Source organism: Ornithodoros turicata, unplaced genomic scaffold, assembly GCF_037126465.1.
Source record: "Ornithodoros turicata isolate Travis unplaced genomic scaffold, ASM3712646v1 Chromosome29, whole genome shotgun sequence".
NCBI lineage: Eukaryota > Metazoa > Arthropoda > Arachnida > Ixodida > Argasidae > Ornithodoros > Ornithodoros turicata.
In genome coordinates, this window is record NW_026999353.1 from 154,656 (window position 1) to 174,551 (window position 19,896).

Below are 19,896 nucleotides of genomic sequence, written 5' to 3' on the forward strand. Positions count from 1 at the left end.
CTGGGCAGAGGATATCGGTCTGGCACAGTAGCTAGGTTGAGTGCGCGGTAGTCGCCACATGGTCTCCAGTCGCCTGTCTTCTTGGGGACCATGTGGAGCGCTGAAGACCAACTACTCGAAGAAGAGCGAGCGATGCCGATTGAGAGCATATGCTCGAATTCCTGCTTGGCGATGCACAGCTTCTCCGGAGGCAACGGCCGTGTCTTCGCTGAAACAGGCGGTCCCGTGGTTTGAATATAGTGGACCACGTCGTGCTGCACGGGTCGCGTCCAGTCCGGAGAGCGCGTGAGGGAGGGGAATTGGTCAAGCAGCCCGGTGAAGGGAGACTTTAGGTGGGCTAGAGCCGAGCCAAACAGCGGCAAACGAGGAGAAGCAGGTATCGCTGCAACGGCAAGAGACGTGGTAGAGTCGCGGAGGAGGCGGCGAGAAACGTCCACGGTCAGTCGAAAGTGATGCAGAAAGTCTGCCCCAAGAATGGCGTCCTTAACTGCTGCCACAAGGAAAACCCAGCGAAAGGATCGCCGGAGGCTAGATTTAGCGAAAGGGACTTCTGTTGGTAGACCGGTATGCCAGTGTGATTGACTGCCAGCAGGTGAAACAGGGGTTTCCGAAAACGGTCAGCAGGGGAGGCTGGCAAAACGCTGACGTCAGCTCCCGTATCGACGAGGAAACGTATCCTGGATTGCCGGTCTTGGACGTAGAAGAGGCAACTTTCTGTAAACTGTGGAGCAACGGAGGTCGCCATCAGCGTTGCCAGGCCGCGTTTTCCGGCCATGCGCAAGGCTTCAGGCACTTGCGAGCCGCATCGCCAAAGGTCTCATGATACCAGCAGAATCCAGAGCTCTTGGAATTGTCGCGAACTGGTGAGGCACTGCGGCGACGTGAGCGGTTAGAGGAACGTGGCCGTTGGGGCCTTCGTCTGGGAGCGCGGCGAGACAGGGCAGAAACCATACTGGAGAGGTTTCGCACTTCGGCGCGAAGCTCCTCGATTTGCTGCTGACTCGAAAATGAAGGGAGAGGCGCGGAGGGAGCCTGCTGAGAAAGGGCAGAAACAGCTGCGACGGAAGGGCCTGTGACCTCCGTGATTTTGTCAGCGTGCTGTGCGAGCTCGGAAAGGGAAAGGCTTGAAGCTGTGGTCAAAATCATTTGAACTTGCGGCGGCAAGCGTTGCATGAAGAGTTCGCGTAGCAGCGAATCGTCGAACGTTGCTGCACGGTCACCAATCAGAGCTTGCATGGCCCTCAGTAGCTGGGAAGGCCGCCGATCGCCTAACGCCTCGGCTGTGAGCAGTTGTTGCAGCCGCTTGCGCTCAGACGCCGTCGTACGTTGGAGAATAGCGTCTTTGAGCTGGTCGTAGGGGCTGTCAGCCTGTGGGCTGGATAGAACGTCGCCTACCTCCAAGGCGATGTCTGGAGGCAGAACAGCGACAATGTGTCGGTACTGCGTCGCCTGAGTTGTAATACCTGCCAGCTGAAATTGTGCTTCGGCTTGCAAAAAGCAGATCTTCGGGTTGAAGGTCCAGAAAGGGGGAAGCCGCACGGCGACGTGTGCCACGGGTGGTACAGAGAAGAAGTTGGCCATACCAGGAGGTGGAAGGGTAGCGGAAGGCTGATCAGAAGGCGGGCTCGTGCCAAACATCGGCGGGTGTTCCGGGTCACCAAATATGTAGGAGCCCGAGGGGGATGAAGTGAACGGCCCGAGTGACAACAACAACTGGTTTATTGGACACGATCGCTTAGGTTGCTATAGGTCGCGCGCTCTGCGCTATTTTCCTCATTGTCGATGCTGACGATATGCTACACTAGGTAAGTGATGGTGAAATTACAAGGTGGAAAAGAGTTAAAGGAGAACTAAAAACGTATCTATAACTTTGCAGAACGTGCGGTACGAACTCCTTCCCATAACCAATGGCCATAAAACATTACATACTTTTAAAAACTGAAACACAGATATGGTATAAGTGCAGGGGTACGCACTCACAGAGCCACTTGTTGTGCCTCGCTATTCACAAGACATCCAAATACACGGGGCGAACACAGCATTTCATTTGATATTAATCTGTTGCACTCTTCCCTTCGTGTTTTGCATTTTGCACGCTCACACAAGAATCACGTGGTTAACATCAGCAGCATCTGATCCTCTGCTGAACGCGATCCACGCGAGCACTCTGGGCAGTTCCGCGTGTCGCCATCCACGGCTAATCCCTGATGGGCAACTTGCTCGCGCCGCTTCCGACGCTTCCTTCGTCCAGCAGTCGCCCATCCACGATATCCGCACCCCTCGGAATTCGGTGGTGTCGCTGCTTTTCTATCGTTCTGCCGCTCTCCAAACGCCACTGCAGGCCGCTGGATAATGCGCTGACTAATGCGGTTGGGCCTTAAAACACGAGGTGAACGGCATCTGAGGCAGGCTTCCTCTGGTGCACTCTGTGGTGTTGGGTGGACACAGGCGCCGTCTGCTGGTGCTGTTGTGGTCTGACGCTTATCACAAAAATGCTATGGAACTGCGGTTTGCACGTAAAAGAAAAAGCGCTTACCAGCAGTAACGTTTCTGAGCATCCGGGCGCAATTGTCCCGGTTTTTCAGGATTCAGCACATGGATCTGCATATATCTCTCGCTGCACGCAAACTGGGCATGGGATAACGTGTTGTTATTACACTGAGCAGAGCCTGTAAACAAAAATTATTGTACATGTAAGATGGCCCAACCAACATACAGGAAGGATTTCAGAAGGGCGTACGCTGTACGTGAAGGAACCCCAGTAAACTGCTACTAGATGCCCAGTGCCAAGAAATGCTGCTACGGCATTGCACCGCAGTAGCCATTATATTATTGCTCTGCTTGTAGGTTTCTGCGCAGCAGAAGAGGGCGAGGATGTAAAATCGAGTTTGTGGTGACATACCGCTCTCACATTCGCCAGGGTCTCGGTCCGTTCCACGTCATAACAGCGGAAAAATAAACAGTGGGAAACGCGCCATACGCTCCGTGTGTTTTCCGTTTTGTTAGGGGGATACCGTGTTTCATACCTTCTGTATTTTTTTACTGTACTTCGTCGTACCTGAAATGGGTGTAACGTTCTTCGTTTCTGAAACACATACAGATGAGATGATCGTGGGAAAACGCGATTAACATCCAAGTTGCTTGAAGCCGCCACATCTTCTGTGGGGAGGGCAGCGGAGTGTTAATGTGATTGCGTGCTGTGCAGTCTTTTATGGCGGCCAGGGAAGATAGAAAATGCTACTTTGTGCGCGCCGCAAAGCAGCATGATAACTTTTTGGAACACTGCTGTGTCGTGCTATGTTTTATCCCGGCTGACGCGGCTGCCGTGCACACCGGGAGTGCCGTTCTTCTTCCTCTACCTCTGCATGTTGCAGTTTCGTAATGCTTCAAGGCACGCTAGTTCCCATAAGCACTCGTGCACTCAATTTTTGAGGACAGACAACACTCGAGTAAAGAAAATTTGTGCGAAACCGTGCTCCATTATGGTGTTATGAAAATTACACCTAAAAAGCTATGCGCCATGCACGTTATTACACCTTTAAAGGTGTGAAAAGATTTAGAGTGTAAGGTACCGCACGGACTTGCAAAGAAGAGGTTGCGTTACCTATGCACGTACTAGTTCGCAAGGTACCATTCGCTGCTACCCTCTGACTCTGAGGAAGGAATGCGCCAGAGCGTCTTCCGTAGACCTCTGCCCAGCCCTGTACGTTGTTACGCGCTTCAGTAGCGAGACAAATGAGAAATAGTACACGTGGGAAGCTTTACCTCCTGAATAGAAGACTGCAGTGTGAAAATTTTAGACCTCTCTCAATAATCATTTTCGCAGTACGTAACCAATAATGTAATGTGATGTAATATGATGTGAGCCACTGGAAAGCTGCGCACTATCTGCGAGAGGATGGTCTGTCGACTACAAACACGGGGTCGACGCTTCTATATGTTTCCTTTTCCTACAAAACAACTACAATGAATAAAGTAAATGCACATTGTATGTGAAATGTTTCCAGATGTGCAACCATCGACAGCAACATCAAATATGAAAGAACGTGATCGTGTGCGAGAATCAATTATTTTTTCCCCTCTGTTGAAATTAAACGCGTATTCTACATAAGGAGTGTTGGGTTTGGTTCCCGATGGCACTGTTCCTTTTTCTGCGCATCCTTGTCATTTGCTAAGATGACGCAATTCCCTTGTTTCTTTCTCTTCTTTCATGCCACTGTGTGCTACTCTCTGGTACTTCTGGATCCGCAACATAAAACCGCCAAAGCATTTGACATTTTTGTTTCAATAGCGGAGTAGCTATTCCGCTAAGATTTAAATTACAAGAGGAAAAGGTATTTCCGCTAGAACTACAAGCAGCTGAGGGCTCGTTTAATGCAAGTGGGAATGTAAAACATAGCCGAGAAAAAGAAAGCGAGGCCTCCCGATAAAACACTTTTTTCTTCTCAGTTTAATTTCTTGCTTGCATATTGATCTCGTTTTCATTGATTTCGTTTCCGTTGACATTCAGCTTGACAGTCTGGCGATCCTCCTCGATTTCAACTACCATTAAGTCCCACTGCAATGTCCCAATGTAATGATTTTGATCGCCGGAGGGATATTTATCACTGGACTTACAAAGACTACTGTTGTCCCAAGCCTCGTATTATGTGTTATCCCTGCTTCATTCTTCTTTTATTGTACTTACAGAACGACTTGGACGTTCCACATTGAGTCTCAACTTTCCGAGTGAACCCCTGCAAAAAGTCTTCGGAATCGCATCCTTGTTGTTTGAGCGTGTCCTGAAGACAATTCTGGCTGTACTGCATCATACTGGAAAACATCGTGAAGAAATAGCTGTTAAACTACAGGGGCACGTAACATCGGTTCGCGCCGAATGAACAACGCAGTGAGCTGCGCACGAGCGAATAAGCAGCTTTTTCCGCCAGTTTGGAAGCGGCAAGTAGTATTCTGTCATGCCAAAACTACGGCAGGGCGAAACTACGACATGGACCCCTGCGCCATGCCCTCAGCCCTGCGCGTATTTTTCCCCGCGCGGCGCGTGTGTGGAGGGTTGTCCACATGCTTATCGGCGGGGGGAGGGCTGCATGCGCCCTTACCCTCACATTTTTCAGCCTGGGTCGACTTCTTTCGACATTTTGGAGGCTTGGCCGACTTGGGTCACGTATTTGTTCCCGCACCCGCCGGGCGGCGCTCGGGTGGAGGCGCTTACCGGTGGGTAGCGCGTGGACGGAGGGCTGCGTGCGCGCTTAACAGCTCACACTTTTCAGCCTGGGTCGACTTCTTTTGTCATTTTTCAATCTGTGTCGACTTCAATCATAATTTTTTTTCAGCTACAACAGGTGTACAGTAGGCTGTTTACATACAAAGGATAGCCATACACAAAAGTACAAGTATTTATTAAAGTCAATAGTGCTAGGAATTATGCTGTCACTCTGTGTGGAGGAGAAAAACCCAGCCAAAAAACCTGAAGCAGAAGAGAAACAATACGTGTAACAAAGAAATATTTATTACAGGTACAATACAACAAAATTGAATAGGTATCACAGATCAAACACAATATTTCTTATTAACTGTAATCATACACACAAGTTTTCAGTGAATCAGAAGGGAGAACACGATTTAACCAAAGAAGATGTTCTTAACCAATACGATTACAATCAAAATTACAAGTTTTATTATAAGAAGCCTGAGATGTGAGAACACGATAGATGTAAGTAATTTCGAGCGCAATAGGGAATCTAAGTTTCCTATTCCAACATGACACAAATTTAAGTAATCAATTTCTATTGAAGTGAATAGTGCAGACATCCACATATCCAGAAATCCACACATAGCATTAATATAGAACCAATCATCCAACATGTAGGGAAATAATAGCAAAACGAGAAACGATCACCACATTTAATCAAAGAAGATATTCTTAATCAATATGATTATAAACAAAAGTATAAGTTGTGCTATAAAAAGCCTAATATTCCTATACGTGAGAACCATCAGTGCAATAGTGGGAAGTTCTGATAGTTGTATGTAATTAGCTGTGAACAGCGGAGACCTTGGAAGACTATGGGACACGAACACAAGAGGAAATAAAATCTATAGCACTAGAAAGAAGTTATTCTTAAACAAAAAAGCAAAGGAGAATAATTTATCATTTTAATTATCATAAAATCATCCTCGTGACATAATCTAATCGAACACTATACAATTTTCATTCTAAGAGACACTACAAACACTTTGTTTTATGAATCCAACACAGAAAATAGATATGTTAAAAATGAACTTCACCCCATAGCACGCTCCTAGCCAACAACCAGCTCTGATGATATCTGCCCTGGTTTGTTGAAGATGGGTGCCGTTAGATGTACGGAAGACCACGGAACACGAACGACAAGAACACAAGACGAAATAAAATCTATACCACTACAAAGAAGATATTCCTAATCAATATGATCACAATCAAATTACAAGGTGTATTATAAATATTCCTACATGTGAGAACCATCATTGCAATAGACGTAAGGAAATAACGAGAAAAAACACAATCAACAGCTACAAATAATAGAAAGCCAAACCTGCACACCATCCAACACGTAGAGAAATAATAGCTAATCAATCTGTCAAGAGGAGAAATATTACAATATAGCACAGACTTAACGTTGAAGAACAGAGGAACACTCTAAGCGGCGACATGTAAACAACAACAACAGGAAAACAATCTATCATTGAACCATCATGAAATCGAACAACATACAATTTTCATTCTAACAAACACTACGAACCTTGATGGAGGTATCCAAGACATAGAAAATATGCAATGTTTACATCTCGGTTTTCACTCTTTTCCTCAAAGCCATGAGATTTTATGTCTCTATCTAAATGACCAAGACGAAGCAACTCCCATGCTTTATCACTGAAAGGGTTGGGGGCTAATTCCTTCGTCCAGCAAACAGGGCGTTCTAGAGGTCAGGTAAGATAGTTCAAAGGCGATATATTTTATTGTGCCGCGCAAATAGATGTCGATATTATTCGCGGGGATCACTATATTTTCGTGTCCTTTCCTTGAAACGGAAATCTTTCGTCAAAGTGGTTGACAAGTCGACTAAGTTTGTACGGATGCGATATTGTTAGTGAACATCTAGAGAAAGTCCAGATTATTAAATGGTAGCAACAATACTCAATTAAAAAACGATAAACAAATTTAATTACATCAAGTTTTGTAATATCTTGCAGCAGAAAGTTCTACATAGATGAACCACACAGAAAAATCAAATGCGAAACAACTCAGAAATATCAGGCATTCCCAACTCAGAGATTATTTTTACTTATCTCAATCGAGTGAACAATTGAAACAAATATGACACAATTAATACATCATGCATATATAATGTCCAACTCATAGAATATCAGTCGAACCTGAAACAAAACAATAATTAATTCAGACAAATCATTTCTAAGCAAGCAGCGTGAACACACCGTAAAATCTGTACAGAAACTTGCCATTTTCAATGAATAAACATGATCAACTCGTGGATTCAAGCGATAAAGTGTGATGAAACCCGACGACCCCCAACACCAACATCAAGTTAGGGAGGGACGGGCTCTAGTATGGCCTTGTGCATAGAATCATTGAAAGCGCAAATTTTTTCTTACTCATCACATCTTTTTTGTAAATCGATTTCCATAATTCTCATGGCATGTAGATATTAATAACATTCTAAAAAAATCGAGCATAGATATGCTTTTAAGTAAGTGTAGACGCGCACTTGAAAACAGGAGAGACAATTGTTCTACATTGAAAAGATAGACAGATTTTGTAATCGCTACCATAAGTCATGGGAAGATGTGATAAAACACTGATTCGAAAAGGAAGAGCCGCGAAACGATTTCATTATCGCTGCATTTCAATACGTCGTCAACGTCGGAAGGGCCACTGGGATTGATGGCGGAGATTTTGAGATTTGCTAACGAAGAATTGAAATACACTAGAGCAGATGTAATTGTAATCATTGCAATGGGCATTGCGTTCATCAAGAAAGCAGTCAGATCAAATTATCATATTTCGTTTCGCGGCTCTTCGTTTTCGAATCAGTGTTTTATCACATCTTCCCATGACTTATGGTAGCGATTACAAAATCTGTCTATCTTTTCAATGTAGAACAATTGTCTCTCCTGTTTTCAAGTGCGCGTCTACACTTAATTAAAAGCATATCTATGCTCATTTTATTGATAATTTTTTTTAGAATGGCTTAATATGTACATGCCATGAGAATTATGAAAATCGATTTACAAAAAGATGTGATGAGTAAGAAAAAAATGTGCGCTTTCAATGATTCTATGCACAAGGCCATACTAGAGCCCGACCCTCCCTAACTTGATGTTGGTGTTGGGGGTCGTCGGGTTTCATCACACTTTATCGCTTGAATCCACTAGTTGATCATGTTTATTCATTGAAAATGGCAAGTTTCTGTACAGATTCTACGGTGTGTTCACGCTGCTAGCTTAGAAATGATTTGTCTGAATTAATTATTGTTTTGTTTCAGGTTCGACTGATATTCTATGAGTTGGACATTATGTATGCATGATGTATTAATTGTGTCATATTTGTTTCAATTATTCACTCGATTGAGATAAGTAAAAATAATGTCTGAGTTGGGAATGCCTGATATTTCTGAGTTGTGTTTCACATTTGATTTTTCTGTGTGGTTCATCCATATAGAACTTTCTGCTGCAAGATATTACCAAACTTGATGTAATTAAATTTGTTTCTCGTTTTTTGATTGAGTATTGTTGCTACCATTTAATAATTTGGACTTTCTCTAGATGTTCAATAATAATATCGCATCTGTACAAACTTAGTCGACTTCTCAACCACTTTGATTGAAGATTTCCGTTTCAAGGAAAGGATACGAAAATATAGTGATCCCCGCGAATAATATCGACATCTATTTGCGTGGCACAATAAAATATATAGCCTTTGAACTATCTTATCTGACCTCTAGAACGCCCTGTTTGCTGGACGAAGGAATTAGCCACCAACCCTTTGGGTGATAAAGCATGGGAGTTGCTTCGTCTTGGTCATTTAGATAGAGACATAAAGTCTCCAGGCTTTAAGGAAAAGAGTGAAAACGGAGATGTAAACATTGCATATTTTCTATGTCTTGGATATCTCCATCAAGATTTGTAGTGTTTGTTAGAATGAAAATTGTATGTTGGTCGATTTCATGATGGTTCATAATAGATTATTTTCCTCTGTTGTTGTTTACATGTCGCCGCTTAGAGTGTTCCTCTGTTCTTCAGTGTTAAGTCTGTGCTATATTGTAATATTTCTCCTTTTGATAGATTGATTAGCTATTATTTCTCTACGTGTTGGATGGTGTGCACGTTTGGCTTTCTATTATTTGTAGCTGTTGATTGTGTTTTTTCTCATTATTTCCTTGCGTCTGTTGCAATGATGGTTCTCACATGGTTCTCACAACTTGTAATTTGATTGTGATCATATTGATTACGAATATCTTCTTTGTAGTGGTATATGTTTTATTTCCTCTTGTGTTCATGTCCCATATTCTTCCAGGGTCTCTGCTGTTCACAGTTAATTACATACAACCATCAGAACTTCCCGCTATTGCACTGATGGTTCTCAGGTATAGGAATATTAGACTTTTTATAACACAACTTACAATTTTGTTTGTAATCACAATGATTAAGAATATCTTTTTTGATTAAATGTGGTCATCGTTTCTCGTTTTCATATGGTGTAGCTATTATTTCCCTACATGTTGGATTATTGGTTCTGTATTAATGCTATGTGTTGATTCGAATTATTGCTTTATTCCTGCGCTATTCACTTCAATAGAAATTGATTAATTAAATGTGTGTCATATTGGAATATTAAACTAAGCTTCCATATTATGCTCGAAAATTACATCTATCAGGTGCCCACATCTCGGACTTTTTATAATAAAACTTGTAATTTCGATTGTAATCATATTAAGAACATTTTCTTTGATTAAATGTGCTACTGCATTTTAATTTCAAAATCTAAGGACTTAATAAATAAATTATGTATATTATTCACATGTACTGCCTTGTGTTTTTGTTTCTTCTGTTACAGGTCGTGAAGTTTTCTCGGCTGGGTTTTTCTCCTTCACCTGATCGGCATCACAATCGGCACAATTCCCAGCACTATTGGCTTTAATATATATATCTCAACTTGATTGGCATTACAATTGGCATTAATAAATATATTTTCACTTGTACTTTTTGTGTATGACCCTTCTTCGCATGCCTCTGCATGTTATAAGCGCGCGGAAAACCCTCCGCACACGCGCCGCGTGGGGAAAAATACGCGCAGGGCTCAGGGGCAGGGCCCAGGGGTCCAGGTTGCTGAGTGGACCGGCCGTAGCCTGGACATGACTGAATACTACTGCGACAAGCTACGTCAAACGACAATTCAGGAAAACGCCAATGCGCGTGGTGGCAGGGTTCGAACTTTCACTCTCCGGATCTCCGTCAAGCGATGTCACCTTTGTAGCACGTCAGCTTGGCTTTCACCTGAATTATCTGCCTCAAGTGCAGGGCCGGACAAATCAGTCATGATTCCTGTCTCGTCACGCGTTTCTAAGTCACTCATCCAGTGAAACACGAGGTGGGCGGTATCTGTGGCAGACTTCTTCTAACAGGGTGTGGGGTGAAGACAGCCTTGGTCCGGATAAGTATCTCAAGAAGACTGTGGAACCGGCAGTTGTACGTGAAAAAGTCCTTACCAGCAGTACCATTTGTTCGCCTCTTTGTTCACATATTCGGGGGGAAGGACGAGGCCGTGTTCCCTCATAAAGCTTTCTTCGCAGACAGTCTGTGCAAGTGATAACGTTTTGTTTGGGCACTTTGATGCAACGTCGCCTGAAAAGGGGAACAATTATGCATGTAACGTTGCCCCAACTAACTTGTACAAATAATTTCAGAAAGACTATCTCCCTGCTTTCAAGAAACCCAGTAGAAGATGCATCCAACAGTGATTACGTGGTAGTCAATTTTTCATATGACTTACGTTTTAAGTTCCTACAGTTTGAAAGATTACTGTTCTCTTGCAGACTTTTCGCGATGACCTGTCTAGAATACAGACAGGTCATGGCGAACAAGTGCATTCGTGTACATTTGTGGTCGTTGCCAGTGTTTAGGGCTTGATGCTTCTTCCGTAAAATCGTTCCGGTGCGACGCCGTTTTATTAGGAAGAGCTCAGAGTAAGTGCCCCATTACACTCGCGTCGTGCAGTTTTTTAACATGTGTTATCTTGCAGAATTCGAGAACTCCTTGTTGACATGAAAAAGTAGATTGGAAGGCTTGTACAGGACATCCCGGATTAAATGAGATTCAGGACAGGTCCAGCACCCCCTCCCCCCCAACGTTTCCCCTACGCGCTTATGAAGAACTTATACGACTTAATAGCCAGTTTGTGAATTGTGAACCGAGACACAATCGGTTTAGTGTTCACGTCTTTGCAAGTGTGATTCCTGCAGCATATGGATGTTCATTGCATCTAAAGTATCTGTATGGTATCTGGATCCGATTGCAAACATATTCCACTAGGTTTGTACGGCTGGTCATTTGTCTGCATTATAGTCTTTCTTAAACATAATTTTCAATCATTGGTGATATAGCATATTGCCCCGCGAAGTTACAGCAGGCTCACAACACTGGGCACACGACCAATCAGAGTGCGACGTCGTAGATATTATGCATAGCCATTGGGCCAATCAGGAGCTTCAACGTTTTGCTGAACTTTCAGCCGGTCCTGGCCACCATGAACTTCTACTGGATTTCACGCCTCCCACCGTTGTACGGTATTGAGTAACTGAAGCGACCTTTGGCTAAAAGAAACATTTTATCCACACAAAGCACAATCGGAGAGCGGACACAGTCTCGGCCAATGAGCTTCCAACGTTGTAGATGGGCGCAGTGGTCCATATTCTACAGCCGCATCCTCGGGTACCTGAGGAGGACTGGCTACAGTACGTTTTGAGCAGTCACTTCACCTCTCGTGATATCATTGCTCTTTAGGCCTCCTGTCCTTCCCCAGTGCTCTGATGCTAAAGACTTTGAATCTCTGTTGTGCACTTGTGTATCTCTGTCAGGAATATATTCATCCAGTTGTGTAATTGTTACGTATATATAATGCATCATGTCTTTATAAAACGTTATTCAGATTGCTTCTGCTTTTCGTTCATCAATTCGTATAAGTAAAAAAAAAATACACCGGAATGCGTGGAGGGCATGGTAATGGGACACTTTCGGGGAAAGAGTCCGGAGCAGATATCGGGAATTCTGATCGGGCCTATGTCTTCCCAGTATTGCCAAACGTGCGTAGGACCATTGCCTGCAGGCGACACGCGCCCGATTTGTCAGGATCTTCGCCCGTCATCGGTCTGCGCGTCTGCCAATGGGCTGTGCTGCTTGGGCTGTATCGCTCAACTGCAAAAAGGCATCTACGCTGCTCTATCCTTACGATTTTTTTTACAAAAATCTATTACGAATGAAACACTGTGTGTGAAAGGTGTAGCCACTGGCACCGACATCATGGTCGTTATCATCCTTGAGACTCAATGGTTCTTTCGGATTTTTCTCTTTGTTGAGATGAAGCGCGTGTCCTTTTACCTCGCCTGTTCTTCTACACTCATCTATTTTGTAGCTTCCTCTAGCTCCTGTTTTTATATTTCTCTGCACTGTGCCGTGATGAAACAGAGGAAAAAAAAGAGAGAGAAAGCGAGACACCTATAAAATGATCTCTGGAAAGCTACTGTATGAACCCTTATTATGTACAGTGTGCTTTTATTGTTTACAGATTTTGGAGAAAAAAAAAGAAGCAAAACTGAGACGCCATCTTGCAGGCATGTTATACGAGCCCGTGGACATCCTCTCAGGAACTACAGGATGGCTGATTACCTGAAATTCAACTTATTATATTTTTGGGGGTAAAACGCGTGATGTACTACGTATCCTCAAACGAACACTTACTTTGAAACACAAATCGCTAAAGTTTGCTATGCATATGAGGAGTAACTGAATCCCCAAAACTCTTGTGTGCAAAAAGAGCGACGCCCATTCCACGTCAAAGGGCCACGTGGTTTCGGGCGATGAAGCTGATTGGGTTGATGGGTGATCTGCTGTTCAGATAGATCGGCCCTATTTGTGGCCCATATAAGCTGCCGACACCGAAGGTCATGCCGATTCGGATTATCTCTCTTACGTTCTTGTCTTCGGATCGCAGAAAAGGAGCTAGGATTTAAATAACGGCTTGCTGAAAACCTGCTATCTTTTACTTCTCCGAAAGCAGTCAATAAGTGAACTGACGTATTTCAGGTAATTAGTCGTGCAGTAGATGTACGCGTTTTCCCACAGGACGTACGCCTGACCGCATAACCCCGGTGCAGAAACCATGCTTATACCTGTGCCGCTCCACAGCCTTATTGTAAACAAGTTCTGTAGATAATAAAACCATCGGGTTGTTGAACAAATGCTGTCTCGTAAACGGCATGTTGGGTGCAACTTGAGTATTTCATGCCGTACGCCGTGTTATTGAGGAATATAAGTAACCGACCGTCGCCAAACACGCATGAACGCGGAGGTAAGTAGGGGGATAATAGCATAACAAAAGTATTTGCGTTACTTTTATTTGGTACAGGTAGCGGTCTCGAATTTCTTTTCTGTGCGACCAGATTCCTTACTGTTGAAACTACACTGGTATCTTCGTTAATGATTGATTTTAATTTGTAAATTTTTTTTTATTCTTTCTAATTCGAATTCGAATTTATTTTTATGCTTCGATCAAACTCCGTCAAGGCAGGGAACAACACAAGTCTTACCTCGTTTACAAATTCCAATCAATCATTAACGAAGATCCCGGTGTAGTTGCAACACTAATGAATCTGGTCGCTTAGATGGGATATACTTTCCTTTTTTCCCTCTTTTTTTTCTTTTCAGCCCTCAGTTTTCTACGCCCTCAGTACAGCTCACCCTGAGCTGGCTCACTAAGAAGAATGATATCACCAAACGGACTTGAACTTGCGGAATGTTCCAGAATATGACTCACGGACAACTACCTGCAATGCTGGTAGGGTTACAATACCGCGGTCTGGTCCTGCTGATAAGGCTTGTGTGTCCCCCCAAAGAGTAATCTCACTCACAAATTTCATGCCACGCCCCTAATTACGTGCCTTACTAAATAATTGAAATATTAAAAATCTAACAATCCTTAGAACGACAATGGAAGACAGCAGATGGTATAACACACTCCTCCTGAGGTGTGGCGACCTTTACTACCGCCACCACAAAAACTACGGTTCCTAGAAGACATGTAGGATGCATTATGCGCCAGCGCTCTTCCTGTGGTTATACTCACAGATCGAGTTCGATGCTGCACATTGGTTTGTTATTTCACGCTGTATCTTTGCAACATAATTCTGAAGAAGTTGTTCATCACATCCTTTAGCTTTTAATTGGTCTGGAACACAATTCTTCTTGTAGTCCAACGTGCTGCAAACGATAGCATACAAATATATGTTACATAAGAGGGACCATTTTCGTGAGTGTCATATAGGCTTCGACTAGAACTGGTCGATGTGTACAGCGGCCCGCGCAGGGGTGGTGGAAGACTTCTTTTGTATTCGGTGCGGCAAGATATGTCAAACATGAATACAGATAATTCATGAAAACGCAAATGCGTGTTCTGTTTAGGGATGCTATATTTAGGACACCAAAATGGTGTCGATCCTGGTGTCGACTTATTGTGACTCCGGTAGAGGCTGTACACAACAGTAACAATCATGATTTCCATTTCCTCGCGTTTTTTTCTGTCAGACATTCATTCATTCAAAGAAGAAGCATTCTCAACAGCTGACTCGGGACCCCACTTGCGACAGGGTGTTGGGTAATGGTAGGTTTTATCTACATTATTAGTGGATAGCATTACTGAGCTTCCCCTCAGAAATTCCTGTGGTCGGCGTCAAAAACTCAGCTCGGGCGATAGGCGGAGCCACGTCAACCGAGGGCGCAGACGCGTTTATGGCAGCGTTTTACGATCTTCCCTTCTCATAGCACCGGGTGCATTTGCTAGTCAAGGCTATCACGAGGCAGCTGAGGCCATTGTCATGTTAGTTTAGATTGCATCTTGGAAGCGAGACAGCCCAAGGTCTCCTCTAGCTTTCCACACAGAAGAAATGCCGAGACGAGGGACACGGAAAAACGGGGACAAAAGATTGCTTTCTAACTATTTGATCGCTTCAGTATGGATTTATATCATAAGCTTGCTCGCTAGCTCTCTAGCTTGCTGCTGGTGACCTTCCACTCTTCTGGGGCAGTAGTGCAACAACTGGCGGATCGATGGGATACATGAAGCCAGCAGGTGCTCCCAGACGAAAAGCATCGAGGCTTACTCGGGTGGAGTCCACGTTCTTCGAGATGGTTCAGGTTTTCTTGATGCACGCTAAGCTCAAATGTTTTGGACGTTTGACATGGACACGTGTGCGTTTAGGCATAACAGTTTGGAACAGGTAGGCTCACCTCTGCCATTATGGACCTGAAATCGCTTCTAAAAGTCGATCTCCTGGTATTGTGCGAGGAATTAGGAATACGAACTGAGGAATCAATGAGGAAACAGCAGCTAGCAGAGTGACTGCACCCTGCAGCAACCCTCATCAGTAGATGAGAATGAACATCGGGGTACTTTGAAGTTGAAGATAGGAGTAAAATGCAAGCGAGCTGGAGTATACTTGTATACTTCTCCCATGCTCAGGGACATGTTGCCAACACTTTGAAGTTGCTCAGCGGTCAAGCTGAATTTGTGAAAAGCCAAAAGCTGAAGTTATTAGAAATATGGAGCATTGGCCCAGCTAGAGCACAATTAGGGACGATACAGACACTTCCGCCTCAAACGCCTCTTTCACACACAGACGCATAAGGCTCTTATCCCACAGTTGTTTGAATTGGGAATAAGAAATTTTGGAAATTAAGAAACATTCCCCGCTCATTTTAATCCATAGGTCACTCAATTTAATCCAAGCTTTACCGAACTTAATCCAGTGGTCAACCAAATTTAACCCAAGCAACACATGTAAACGTATTCCGTCATGGAAACTGTCATGACTGAGACTTTCATGATTACGTGAATGTAGCATGATTTATGGCTACCGAGCCAACAAGCCATGGGTTTTGCAGTGCATGCGGTGTTTTATGGCAGCTTTTTGTCATCATGACATTTCACGGCTATTTTCATGATATGCTCCATGAATTGCTTTTACGACTGTTGTTCTAAGTCAGGGCTTTACGTCGCGACACAACTGTGATCATGAGCGACGCCAGAAATGGAAGGGTCTCTGGATTGATTTTGCCAACCGTAGGGTTATCTAACGTGCGCCCAAATCTCGACACATGGCAAAACAAATTTATGACTTTTTTAATATCACTGCTTCAAACAGTGCCTTGCAGTGTTCTGTAACTACCGATCGTCATTATGAGATTCCGTGACTATTTTGATTATGTGTTTCATGAATCAATTTCATGGGACTACCGCTGTTTCAAACAATGCTATTCAGCATTTCATGACTACCGACGGCAATTATGACATTTCATAAGTATTTTCATGGTACGTGGCATGGGTCAATTTTACTGGGCTAGTGCAGCTTCAACTAGTGCCACAGTGTTTTGTGACGACTGACAGTCATTGACATTCTATGACTATTTGCATGATGTGTGGCATGAATCAATTGTACCCGGCTACAGCTGCGTCAAACTGCGTCACGCAGTGTTTTGTCACAACCAACGGTCATTATGATATCCCACGATTATTTTCATGATATGCGCACAAATTAATCTGATCGGAACAATATTGCTTCAAACACTGTCGCATAGTGTTTTATAACCACCGACGGTAATTACCATATTCCATAACTATTTTCATGCATATGCCAAGAATCGACTTTATGGGAGTACTGCTGCTTCAAACAGTGTAATACAATGCTGTATGACTATTGACGCTCATTATGACATTACATCACTATTTTCACCATGTGCGCCATGAATCAATTTTATGGTACTCCTGCTGGTTCAACTGGTGTCTGCAGTAGTCTGTGATCACCGCGGTCATTATGACATTCCATGACTGTTTTGATATATGTGCCGTGAACCATTTTATGGGACTACAGCTGCTTCGAACAGTGTTATACAGTGTTTTTTGAGCAGCGACGGTCATTATGACATTCCATGATATCTGACACGAATCGATTTTACTGGGCTAGAGCTGCTTCAAACAGTGTCACATAGTGGTTTGCGACGTTTTGTGTGTTGGATGTAGTCCAGTCATGACCAAAATCATAGTCATATGAAAATAGTCATAGAATGGCATAAAGACCGTCGGTAGCCACAAAATACTGTACAACAGTATTTGAAGCTGTGGTAGGCCCATAAAATCGATTCATGGCACATACCTTGAATATAGTAATTGCATGTCATAAGGACCGTCGAGAGTCACAAAACGCTGTATGACACTGTTTGAAACAGGCTTAGTGCCATAAAATTGATTAATGGCCCATATTATGGAAATACTCATGGAATGTCAATGACCGTCGGTAGCCACAAAATTCAGTGGCGATTTAGTGGTAAATGGGACAGTAACGCGTAGCATTAAGCGCCTTTTCCGATTCATACTTGACTTCCGGGTATCCACTTCCCGCCAATACTAGACTTCCAGTATCCAATTCCGATCCAACTCGACTTCCGGTTGTCCATCTCCGGTGTATACTTGACTTCCGGTTCGACACTTTCAATTACTATACTTAAGTACAGTTAATTACCCTTTAATCAGCCTCAATTACTTTCAATCACCATGTAGTTACCCTTTAATTACCTTAGGTAACTGCAGATTACATGAGCTAATCTTGCATTTCATTTAATTCCCTTGAATTGCGGTTACTTGCTTTAATTACTCTCAATTCCGCTTTAGTTGACATTAATTACACTTAATTACCTATGGTAACCTATAATTTCATTTGATATTTCTCTTAATTATATATATCTTACATTCATTATCTTTAAGCTCAACTTTCTTTCATTAATTGCCTTTAATTACCTCTAATTACCTTAAATTACTCTTACCTCTTACTCTTAAGGTCTTTCGACTACTTCAATTCATGAATCATTTAGCTCTATTTATATCTATCCTCTCATATCCCCTTACATGGCCACTTATATACCACTGCCTCGGTGGGGCTTCGCAATCTCATATAGACAATAATTTTCGCCGGCTCCACTGCGCGGCCATTTTGTAGCGTCTGTGGCGCCATCGTGCGGGTTTTTCCTGCTGGGACTGCGGGCGCTTCGGTTCAGTCCATTGGCGAAGCTGTGCGTTCGAGGTATGAATCGTTGTTCGGGCGCCCCGTGGGCTTTAGAGATGCATAAGTGTATATATTTATGCATATGAATTTGGTTTCATAAGACTTAGAAATGAAACAGAGCAAAAACCGAAGTCAGCAAAGTTCGTGGCATCTAGTAAACTTCTGCGATAGCGCAGGCGCTACATGCATTTCCTTTTTGTTGAACCACATATCGAACATAGTTATGTTCCCTATATGTATGTTTTAACATTGCGGGTAGTATTCAATGAACTGTTGATGTCATGACATGATTTTGTCTTCACATATTCCTTCACCTGTCAAGCTATGTGTTTCTCATTCACCGTTCTCACTTCCAATTAAGTATCGCCGTTCTTGACTACCAGAATATTCCTGTCACATACGAACACTTACGAACATTTAAATTTGTCTCGCACGAATGCTTGCTGGTGTTGCAGTGAACAAAAAAAACCGAGTCAACACACATGGTTGACAGAATGTAAAATCTACGTTGAATATCGTTGAACAATGTGAAACGTGTTGAGAACGTGTTGAGAAACGTGTTGAGAATTCATGTTGAGAACATGAATTTCACGCAGATTTTACGTAAAATTTCGACATGCGAATTGTAATGCAGGAATTCAACGCTGATTCAACACTCATATACCAGCAGTGGAATGGAGCACGTTATGACAACGTTGATAGTTACGCTGGAATTTAACGTAACCGGAAACGTAGAACGAACAACGTTGTTTCTGCACAAGTTTTACTTCATGATTTCACATGCAAAGTGCACACGTAGAAATCACGTTGATTTATCATACGTAAAGCAACTGCATTATCCAATCCAATCCCATCCATGATCCAATTCAAGTCAGTTCCTTTCAAAGCGAGAATCGGGGAAGCCGCACCAGACGCCATTCTCCTCAGATCGTAACCGCCATGAACTGATGCTTGCGTTTCAAGTTTATTTCGCTTTTGCGGCTCCTTCTTTGTTTTGTAGCTTGTTTTGGTTTCGAACCGGTTTGTGCTGGTGACTGTGATATCGGTAAGCACAGGTTTCACTCACACTGCTGGGATATACGAATCGGGTATGACGGTCACGACGGGCTTTCTACTACCAGGAAGCTGACTCAGAGATTATCGGCGCTGCTAGCAAGTCCAGTGTGTGCGGTTTATGAGTGATTCGTAGAAAGCGCAGGTATGTGCACATCTGTTTTGAGTTCATAATTTTCTTTACATTTGTAGAGTGTGCAAATAGGGCCACTATTACATGGTGGGCTCCCGAATTGTTTTTCAGCGTTGTTGGCCCTTTCAAATTCGTGCGATAATTATCGTCACTTGTATTTCAGGACAGAGAGCGATGCGTGAAAGAAAGGCAGATGTTGAGGAAAGGGCGAGCCTGTACACAGATGTAACGTAAGTTTTCTCTTAGCTGTTCGAATTGATCTTTTGCTTTGTTTGTGTTCACTTTTATGCAGGCGTAGTCGCAAAGAAAGAAGACAGCCTAAAT

General features: G+C 43.3%; 1 protein-coding gene across 1 annotated transcript in view; it reads right to left on the bottom strand.

The window, feature by feature from the left end:
• The window catches only part of LOC135373691 (uncharacterized), a 78,292-nt gene that overhangs the window by 23,952 nt on the left and 34,444 nt on the right, over positions 1-19,896 (bottom strand). The window contains exons 11-14 of the mRNA XM_064606774.1: positions 14,399-14,532; positions 10,767-10,902; positions 4,688-4,812; positions 2,537-2,669 (exon numbers count right to left, since the gene is read on the bottom strand). Of these exons, the coding sequence (XP_064462844.1) occupies positions 2,537-2,669; positions 4,688-4,812; positions 10,767-10,902; positions 14,399-14,532 (528 nt within the window). The remainder of the gene's footprint in view (positions 1-2,536; positions 2,670-4,687; positions 4,813-10,766; positions 10,903-14,398; positions 14,533-19,896) is intronic.